General features: G+C 36.8%; 3 protein-coding genes across 4 annotated transcripts in view; 1 reads left to right on the top strand and 2 right to left on the bottom strand.

The window, feature by feature from the left end:
• Window positions 1-8: 8 nt before the first annotated feature.
• hspb6 (heat shock protein, alpha-crystallin-related, b6) lies at window positions 9-1,871 on the bottom strand. Of its 2 annotated transcripts, XM_081371256.1 has the most exons (4): window positions 1,373-1,675; window positions 845-967; window positions 522-699; window positions 343-485 (listed from the first exon to the last, which is right to left on the bottom strand). In XM_081371256.1, the coding sequence occupies exons 1-3, from the start codon at window positions 1,529-1,531 to the stop codon at window positions 532-534; spliced, it is 450 nt and encodes a 149-aa protein (XP_081227382.1). In that variant the 5' UTR covers window positions 1,532-1,675; the 3' UTR covers window positions 343-485; window positions 522-531. The 2 variants fall into 2 exon arrangements, with proteins under 2 accessions (XP_081227381.1, XP_081227382.1); XM_081371255.1 differs by having other exon boundaries at window positions 9-699; window positions 1,373-1,871.
• A 4,117-nt stretch (window positions 1,872-5,988) lies between these two features.
• psenen (presenilin enhancer, gamma-secretase subunit) lies at window positions 5,989-8,497 on the bottom strand. The gene is made up of 4 exons (XM_081371322.1): window positions 8,384-8,497; window positions 7,881-7,973; window positions 7,689-7,793; window positions 5,989-6,289 (listed from the first exon to the last, which is right to left on the bottom strand). Exons 2-4 carry the CDS (start codon window positions 7,939-7,941, stop codon window positions 6,150-6,152), a joined length of 306 nt encoding a protein of 101 aa, XP_081227448.1. The 5' UTR covers window positions 7,942-7,973; window positions 8,384-8,497; the 3' UTR covers window positions 5,989-6,149.
• A 1,005-nt stretch (window positions 8,498-9,502) lies between these two features.
• kmt2bb (lysine (K)-specific methyltransferase 2Bb) overlaps window positions 9,503-10,736 on the top strand; it is a 37,232-nt gene continuing 35,998 nt past the window's right edge. The window contains exon 1 of the mRNA XM_081371239.1: window positions 9,503-9,930. Coding sequence (XP_081227365.1) covers window positions 9,622-9,930 — 309 coding nt within the window. The 5' untranslated portion in view covers window positions 9,503-9,621. The remainder of the gene's footprint in view (window positions 9,931-10,736) is intronic.

Genomic DNA, 10,736 nt, shown 5'->3' with positions numbered 1-10,736 from the left:
AAATAAACAAGTGTTACACTATATTTATGTATATTCAAACTGTACATCACACAAATATTAGATGAACAAAATAACAATTATTTCAATTTAAAAAATATGTACAATCCCCACAGTGAGCAAGCGTGACATTATGCGAAACTAAATAATTTGGGTTTGCATGTTTGACTGTGTATGAGCTTTTGGATCCGGTTAACGTGCGGACTATTGCAGGCTGTGTGCTAAACCGACAGCAAGTGTGAAGAAAATGTGATACAATCTTCTTGTTGGCTTGGAATCAAGTATGTTTGGAATTTGCTGTAGATTTGAGAAGTCCACTGCCACAAGGGGGAGTGAGAGGAACAAGTCTGTTTTGGTCTTTTTACCATTGCATTATGTGAGAAACCGAAAAGATGAGCGCTTTAAGTGCTTGCATTAACATGTTAAGAGAGCAAAGAATCCAAACGTGTGTGTGTGTGTGTGTGTGTGTGTGTGTGTGTGTGTGTGTGTGTGTGTGTGTGTGTGTGTGTGTGTGTGTGTGTGTGCGCGTGCACATCATGGTCCGGTGTGATTTAACAGTCTAGAATTGTCTCCTTGTGCCAGAGGTGCTGAGATGACTAGCATTCCTTCCGGTGACACGGCCGATTCCAGTGCCATGATGTCCACTCCATTTGGGATCCGGTATCGCCGGTTAAACTGACGTGTCACCATTCCTGAACCATCCTAGGATTTAACGAACACATATATCTTGTTCTTAAAAGTCATGTCTCAAATGTCCAGTACAGAGTGTTTTATTGCAGGGGTAACATCTGATAATCCTAAGGCATGTTAATACATCAGCATTACAAAGAAACGCTGGGTATCTTACCTTTTTTTGTTCATGTTTTCCCTCAACCACAACATAATCTCCAACCACTTTAACCAGCAGCTCCTCAGGACTGAAGTGTTTCACATCAACTTCCACAGTAAACCCGTTCTGATCACAGGTAACCTGAAAAGAAAGTGAATTTACATTTTTAACTCTACTCCAGAGAGAGAGAGAGAGGAAAAAAAACCATCCAAATTTTGGCATTTCTTGTAATGTAGCCTATAGTAAAAAAAAAATATATTTTTTTATATATAGACTGTAGCTTTTTATTTTTATTACCATTTGTCCTTGTCCTGTTACTAATTCTATATCAACTTAATTTAAAAAGTTTATTTACAATTTACTTTAGAGAGAGCAATTTTTCAACAAGTAGGCTATATTTGTCTTTTTTTTTTTAAATGAATGTATCTACAGTTACAGTAAAACACTTTAATTTATTAACTTTTATAAAATTATGTAATAAAATATTCTTTATTGTGGGAAAAGTTTCCGTGGTGATTTTTTATAAGAAACAGGATTGCTCTATACCTGTGCTGCTCCGGTGTGTTCGGAAACCGGGATTAATAGTTCAGTCGGGGTCCATGAGTAAGGTCCAATCGTCCCGTTCAACCGGGGGAATAACGGCGGGAGAACCCTGTCCCATGGGATGCCGCTCAACGGGAGAGAAGGAGGCAAGTCGAAGTCCATTCTTTTGGGATGAATGTGGAAAAATAACCACCACCAAATAGACTAATACTGCTTGAGAAAAATCGGAGTGCTTGGTTATTATAATGGGAGTCTATGTTGTCGCGCAACTCTGGAAGAGGAAAGCAGGAAAGCACTTGCTCTTCAAGTTTGATCTCACTTAGGAGGTTTATAAAGGCTTAAACGCCGCCCCTTCTCGTGGGTTCTTCCTCAAATGCCATAAACAAATGCCATAAATAAGTGGATTGATGGTGCTGTCGAGATCTGAGATACTTAATCATGGAGCACCAAATGTGTTTTAAAGCTGCATGTTGTAGCCTAATGGAATGCCAATGACAGGAGTAGGATTGAACCCCTCCCCTTATTCCCATGATATCCACATTATGTAATGATTCGATGTGGAACATGATGGTCTTCATTCAAATGGTTCCCTTCTCTGTCATCACCTTGCCTGTTTTATATTAAGCAAAGAGAGACATTCAAAAATTGAATGTGCGACTATGCAATGTCAAAAGGTCGTTATGTGTGTGTGTGTGTGTGTGTGGCCGGCTATAAATAAGTAGGAAAGAGTGCAATCCGCGCTGGTCCACATGACATAGCACGTGAGGGTCAAAAAGTAAAAAGAGGGGTCTTAAAAGTATGCAATGCATTCTTTTTCTATATGAGAGCGAGTATTTACATTTCCAGTAAAGTTTTCAAGCACTTTCAGTAGGCCTAAATAAATTAAAATCAGCTGTCGCGGTCAGTAGGCCTATCCTATATTATTTTATTTTATTTTTCACTTTATTGTACTTTTTATATTTCGCAAGTAGCCTACATCACAAAAAAAAAATTATATATTTTTTATAATGTTTGCGTTGGGGCGCCAATTGACTGACTGAAATTATTTTAAAACAACAAAACACTGCTGTAGATAACACACATTTGTCTAATTAGACTTTTGACTCAAAACTAGTTATAGAGCTACTAGGCTACCTGAGTCTGACATATAGCCTTGTGAAAACAGGTTAACATTGTTTTTGTTGTTATTTGTCTGCTTGTACCTTACGAAAATGGTTTTAGGCTATTGTAGTAAAAGTGTCCCAGACAGCATCATTGTGTTGACCCAGATCCGGGCCACATCTGGTAGGCCTACATGTGGAATCCACGCGTAGCCTACCAGATCCGGGCCGGATCTGGGCTGACACTATGCTGTCTGGGGTAGTAACCATGTTTTTTTGCCACATTGCTTACCATTTGTTTTACTGTGAATACCATGGTTTATCTATGTTTATCCATGGTAAATCTATAAAAACATGGTTAGGCCTAGTTAGGGGTGAATTCAGCAAAAGTGAGACTCAGCTAAAATGGGACAAATAAACTTTTTGGTGTAATGCTCTTTAAAAAAAATTGCGATCATGGTGGTTTGTCTTGAAATGTTGTCACAACAGTACTTAATTTGAATATCATCATTTGATTGGTCAAATATAAACCATGCGGCTGTGGATACTACTCAAGTGCTTGCATGTCTGAGAAAGCATGTTAAATGTCCATTAAATTTTTAAGGTTTCAATTCTAATACAAACAGCATTTCAATACAATATACATTTTATTACATCTGTTCATGAGATAATTACATTTTATGCAATGATGTGCAAGTTTATTCATTCTATTTTTTAAGTTTTGTTACTGACCCAATTTACCTTAAAGTGTTAGATAAAATGGGACAGTAGTATTCAACTAAAGTGGGACATCATATGAAATAAAAGATAATGCAAATCTTGTTTTGTTTTACAGAAAATGTCACAAAGCTCTAGGCAGAAAGGGAAAAATGGGAAAACACAGCCATTAGGTACAAGGTGAGAGGGGAGACAGGCCAGGAACCTTGACTTTGTTTTTTGGCCAGGGTTTTTTGGAAGTGTGTTCCAAAATCCACCCTTGAAAAAAAGAGCGAAAGGTGTTGTGAGTGCAATGTAGTCATGCCTCTGGCAGATAACCATTTTTGTCAGAGTCGTCTGAGAAGGAAAGCTTATTTTGCAGAGATGTGCAAAAAAAAAAAAAGCTTTTGAATATCCAAAAGATATGGAATTAAATGTTTTTTTCTGAAAACAAATACAAAGCAGTTTATTGCTGGTTCCAAAGTATTTTTAAAAAGGAACCCAGAGCTGTGCATGAAACATCATCATCATAATCATCATCATCATCACCATCACCATCACCATCAACAACAAGAACACAATCCGCTAGTGTGTATGTTTTAATAAAGTTTTTCTTTTCCATTTTGAAAAATTTCTATTAAAATAAAAGGATTTGTACAATATCCTGTTGCAAGCGCAATTGTATTATCCAAGCACAAACTAGATGAAAATGTGTGTCCCACTTTACCTGAAAACGGCTGTAGAATAAAAATGGGTTCTTATCATTTTTTAATCTCTGTATATTTTAAAGGGGTGGTATAATGCCCTTTTCACAAGATGTAAAATAAGTTTTTGATGTCCCCAGAGTGTGTATGTGAAGTTTTAGCTTCTGTTCCTTTAAATGCAAATGAGCTGCTGCTCCAAGCACAGGGGGGCGGAGCTACAACAGCTTGCAAATAATGTAACTTTTATTCAAGCAGTATTGAAGTAATTTAACTTGAGGCTATTCCAGAATCTGAAATAGTAGTTATTCTGCATATTGAATGGACACTCCCGCTGCCAGCCTGCCAGTCGTTGGCATTTTCTATCTTAGTGTTAATGAAATGTGGTTGGCAGGCATTCCTAAGAAATGCATGATGCCATATCGCTATTAGTCTGTTTATCAAGTAACACGTCGAATGCCATTACATAATACAAATCCTAAAACGTAAACACATCTATTAAAAAAAAGTCCTGAGCTAATGATGGAAAGCGTTATGGGCCTGATACATTACTGGAGAAGTCTTTAAAAAGGCAGCAAAATCTACACATTTTGACATCTGTTGAAAAGTTTTCAATCTGTCCAGTCCAATGGATTCATATTAACAGTATTATGTCACACTAAACACATTGTCCTACTGCTGACCTCCAACAACAGAATAACTCACAGCTCATTTCTAAGGACATCTTCTTCACATGGATCTTCATCAACTGTCTAATGACCACACGTGGACCACACGAAAGGTACTTTCTGGCCCTTGGATTTAAATCATGACCAGTGTACTGGCAGGAGTGCAAGTCATTGGAGCTGAGGATAACATGTCCTTCTGCTGTTGCCATCCGCTGGTAGCAGAAGCAGAACTTTCTGTCCGTGCACTGGCTATAGGCGACTAAAAACAGCACCCAAGAAGATCCACGAGGGGCTTAGCGTTCGCTCAAAAGTTGGATCGAATTTCATAATAGGCGCCTGTAAGGGGTTACAAATGAGACAGAGGCTTCATGCGTCGATATTACAGAGTCTGGTATGCAGAGGGTTTAAAATGATTGCAAGCTGTGTTGATTAGTAAGCAAGAGAACAAGGGAATTCATTCATCGTGTGGATTTTGCTAGAACCCTCTTGGCCATTCGATGCTTTCATTTTCCACTCACAACAAGCTCTAAAAATGGAAAATGAGAGATAGATTTTCTTTTCAACACTTGCACTTTTTTTAGGTTAAAATATATCAAGAAAAGTGTATATTTTTGCTCTAGTTAAGGTTTTCATCACTGATTTCTTACCATGTGACATTTTTAAAGTACAAATATGTGACCCTGGATCACAAAACCAGTCACATGTCGCACAGGTATTTGTGGCAATAGCCAACAATACATTGTATGGGTCAAATGTATTTATTTTTCTTTTATGCCAAAAGTCATTAGGATATTAAGTAAAGATCATGTTCCATGAAGACATTTAGTAAATTTCCTACAGTAAATATATCAAACATTTATTTTTGTGAGTGAATGCAGCACAATTGCGAACATAAATGGACAACTTTAAAGAAAATTTTCTCAATGTTTTGATTTTTTTGCACCCACAGATTCCAGATTTTCAAATAGTTGTATCTCGGCCAAATATTGTCATCCTAACAAACCATACATCAATGGAAAGCTTATTCATTCAGCTTTAATTTAATAATAATAAAAAAAAAAAAAAACATGTGACTGGTTTGTGGTCCAGGGTCACATATTCCATGTAGTTTCTCATAAAATCATGATTTATATTTGTAGAATACAATTGCAAAAATACTTTTTAAAGTAGTTTTAGATGGAGTTATCATATCACACACCTGGACATAAACAAGATAGAAAGCCATTTTGACATATTGTTTCTAACAGTGAGAATCATATATGCTCCATGCACATAAATAAGTAAAATTTGACTTATTTTTTTGCTTGTTAATGCCCAAAATCTTCCACCAGTGGACATAAAAAAGGGTAAAAACTCTGCCTCTTAAATTACAAGCTTAAAAAAAAATTGTATTTCTAATTTAAATAGTTCATTTTCATATATTTCTGTATTTCACATGATAAAGACAGTGACACTGCAGGAAATTTTCTGATTTTATTTGAAATGGTGCAAAACACAATTTTTATTAATGGACAACAGAGACAACAGTGGTCAAATTAGCGAAGGAGCATCATGTCGATGGGAGGAGTATTAAAAAAAAAGAAAGAAAGAGGTATTTTAAAGCAGCGCCATCTGATCAGGCTGTGCCGAGCGGAATGGTGAAGGAGAGGTAATCTCCCACCTCACCCCACCGTGCTCTGAAGTGCTGGAAAATGGTGATCCACGTCGTCAGCACGGCCACCCACAGTAAAAGCCCCATAGCTGACTTCTTTACATCTGTTGAAGGCAGAAGAAGAAGCAGTATACATTACATCCTAGATGTCAAACACTGAAATGCATGTACACCAGTCATGTCACGGACAGCACAGCAAACTCTATTAGTCGTGGATAACTGTATTTAACCTTACAAAAGCCTACTATATCATATCTGATACGCCTCTAAATTATGAACATGACTAATAAACCTTCAGGTTGTAGTTCACACGTCTTTTTGCTGTGAAATCTATCGATTTTTATAAAGTAAACATTTATATTGTTTGTAATATTTCAAGAAGAATAAGCAACTTAAGTTTACATGAATATTCATACATCATGTTTAAATGTGAGTATCAAATATGATACAACAGGTTGAGGAACATTTATTTCTCAATCATCGCATTATATGTTTTGCTCCTCACAATTAAAACTACACCGCTTCAATCATAAAACTAAGCAATTAAATTAAACATCTTACTAAAACATTATTGGGAGATAAGGAGTGACAACTAGATTTAAATGCATTTTATGCAAGTAGTCTGCTATACTGTTAGAAAGAGCTCATTGGTTTACATTACAAGCCATCAGAATCTTAGCCTTATAAATATCAGCAACTGTACTAAATTGCATATTTTTGATCGGTTTGGACTTCTGAATAAAATTTAGATATTTTTCCCCTCCTATATATCATACTATATGCGATACATAAACATATGTACACCTTTTTTTAAGATTTGGTTATATATTACACCTAATAAATTAAATAAACTGTTCCATATAAAAATATGCACAAATACAATAATTTAAAAAAAGGTATAAAGGCAATTCACCTATTCCCTTGTGTAATACACATCTAACGGTCTATAAAGGGCAACTAATAATGTTTTAATGAAATATTGTGCTTTTTACATTTATGCATTTGGCAGACGCTTCTATCCATTTTATCAGTTAATAAATTCACTATATAGTAGCAGTTGTTTAAAACAATGCTCACAATACAGCATGATTTCTCAAACCTAATTGCTTAAATATAGCATTATATTTAACACAAGTGATAGATGAACACAAGTAACTCCTTCAAGTATTTCCTGGACTCAAAATATGCCCTTAAAAGTGTCACGACGCTTGCATATAAACACACTGGAGTTTACACAAACTCGGCTCAAGAATTCCAGCGAGGGAACAGCATCTCTGGCTTGTTCATCTCTGCAATGTGAATATCCTCTGGAGGTTTTTTTTGCAAATCAAATTGCAATGAGACTCCCTCCTGACTAAAAATCTGAGTTTATACTTTTTTAAAGAGACATTTTAAAACAGGTTGTGGGAAGAGTTGTAAGGAGGAATATCACCCACAGCAATGCGGTAAAACACAAGTTTTGTGAAAAAGTGTGACTCATGACATGTATTGTCACATACTCACAAGATTTGAGCTGTGGTTGTTCTGTGTACGCAGGTTTTAAAAAGGCCTCTTTGAAAAACCACATCACATTAACCAGCCAGAGAAAGGGGAGGAATGCAAAACCACCTGAGGAAAAAATGAGCACATTGAAAACAACAACACTTGTACACAAAACATTGAAGCGTGTCGTGATATCCCATTGTCACAGCTTACCTAGGTAGTATCTTCTGCAGAGCTGAAGCTTCTCTTCATTGGGAATCCGTTCAAGATTCATAGTTGTGATTTGTTGTGATGGTGGTGGGCTTTCTGCGAAGAAAAGAGTTCGTTGATGAATCCAGACGCGGAAATCTAAGTGAACTAATCAATATCCTGAAACATTGCTGCCATCTGCCTATTCAAAACAGTACTGCCATAACACAGTGATTCACATGATCGCGTAACAGCTAAAGGGAAATGGGGATTACTGTGAAACAACATGCATTTAAGCCCCCGTCAAAGCTTTGTCATAAAATCTAATCATCTAATCATCAATACAATTTAGACACTGCTTGGAAAACAGTCAAAATCATCAGAGCAATAAGGTGGATTTTCTAACCTACACCTCAGTCAAAACAGCATTACTGGACTGCGAGCAAACAAAAACCGACCGCGTGCGTCAGACTGTCTTCTCTAAAACCTTAAACTGATCGTTTGTTTTAATGAAGGTGGGTTGATACCTTAACAGCCGAGCTCAGATGAGAAAACGGAGGGTTTAACACAACAAAGGCGAGGGGGGGAAACAACTTTTATGGTTCCGCTTCCTGATGAAAACTATGACGTGACGTCACTCTACGGCGTTGCATGATGGTTAATGGAGTTTTCTAGGACAGGCGTGAAGCGCGTGACTGGTATTCAAATCATGGGTTATACAGTATAACCCTCTGATCTAATAGGCGAACTGGCGAATGTCACAAAAAACACGTTTAGGTCGCATTTCACCCCAGATTCAAAAGACACAAAAAACTATATATATATATACATATATAAAAATATATATAAAAAAGGCTATATATATATATATATATAGCCTTTTTTTTTTTGCTTCAAAGCAATGTTTTTTTGTTGCTATTTGCCATTATTTTCATTACAATTCCCCACAAAATTATCTGTTCTATAATGTGTACAGATGCTTCATTTATAAATTTATAAATTTTACAGTATTACAGTAAAAACCATTGTTACTACAATCCAATAATATTTAAAAGCATAAACACCTATTAATAATACTAATACTAAAAATACTATATTTAAATATAATTTAATATTTAAATAGTATGTTAGTTACTTTTGCATTACAATAATGCAAATATACATAAACAATGTGCTGATTGTGAAATCAATAAAAAATATATATATTTTACGAGAACATGCATGGAAAAGGATTAACCTGATTCAACACAGGAGATGCGCACGGAGGCTCTTTTTTGTACATTTTGTCTATTCAAATGGTTAAAATCTCTGAAATGTTATAACAAATGAATGGAATTAACTATTAACGATATTATTTTCCACACTAAATGCAAGGCCTTACTTCTGACCAATAGAATCATTCATATTCCAAATATTTGTTTTCCCACAAGTCCAGTTTTATTTGACTGAAACAATTAGTATCTATTAAATAAGAAATAACAATTATAAATACATTATGTGGTTTAATAAATAAATAAATAAATAAAAAGTTTGTATGTATCAACTTACATCCATTCTTGCATTGTATATATTGACAAATATATATATATATTTTAATAAAACCACGATATATTAGAAATATTCAACATTTGCCAGATGTTGTGGAAGTACACTTCATTCCCAGCCTACACTTCCCATAGTGCAGCGCGCGTCCTCCCCCCTCCCATCAGCGCTTTCCCTCTTCTCGCAGCCTGAGTTTCTGTCTATCGGTGTTGTTGTTGATGCGATGATGGCGGCAGCGGGATGCGGATCAGCAACCGCGGCTGCCGTTGTGGGCGCAGGCGGTATGGGCGCGGCGCGGGGTCGCTTCCCCGGTCGGCCTTGGTCGTCGCGGAGCCGTTTGCGTTCGGAGAAGCGATGGCAGCTCGGCCGCTCTGGCACAGATCTAGACGAGATCTCCTCCAACGGAGGCCCGAGGCCCACCTGCCTGGTGCTCGCGCTGAACGAGGACCAGTCACACTTGCGCCTTCTCGGGCTAGAGGCGAGCTACAAGAGCCTGGGAGAGGCTGGGTACAGCTCGAGTGGGAGCGAAGAGGTGAGTGCATGGCTCAAACTGGCGGTTTTTACTGTAGCAATCAAATGCACCAGTGCGAGCTTGTTTTTACGCGACCGTGTTTCATAGGAAGGAATAAGAATACAAGTAGCGCGAGCGCAGTGACTGCCGTATAGCGTTACATTAAAACACGGAGGGGGAGGGGACAGTTACTGTAGCATTGTAGCTCACAGCAGATTGTGGGTCAGAGATCATGCAGTTTGAATTTTTATTTATTTAATTTCATACTGTTGTAGGTGCTGCATATAAACACCACTGTATGCGTTAACTGATCCTCTTTGCACGTGCATATTGTCTTTCTATGCATACACATACACCAGTTGCAGCACCCAGTTTACTGGACTTGATTCTTGTGACAGATTGCTGATAAGAGCATTCAGTGCTGCTGGATCACCTGCAGTGAAGAACAATGATGTTACTTTAATGCTTAGAAGGTCATTCCACGGCAGGCAATGAATATATATGTGGGTATCTTTATCAATGCATAGCTGACACAAACTTTCACTGTGTGTTACTTATGCTTTGTGGGGTTTGTCTTAACACATCAGACAAAATCCAGTGAATTTATTTTATTTTTTATTTCATTTGCATCTTCTTTTTTTATTATGGTGCATATTAGTCTGTCCCTAGTCAGTGTTTCCAGATTCCCCTGTGTATTAGCAACAAATTATGTAAATTCATATTGTAATTGTAAAAAGTATGTAGATTTCAGCCATAATAATGGATAATTATATATGTTGACTTTAGGTATAATATTGTATTAAAAATAAAAATAAATACTTCCCAGG

This window comes from Scardinius erythrophthalmus, assembly GCF_964197995.2.
Source record: "Scardinius erythrophthalmus genome assembly, chromosome: 7".
Classification (NCBI taxonomy): Eukaryota; Metazoa; Chordata; class Actinopteri; order Cypriniformes; family Leuciscidae; genus Scardinius; species Scardinius erythrophthalmus.
Note: the sequence above shows the minus strand (reverse complement) of the source record. Positions and strands in the feature narration are given on the sequence as shown.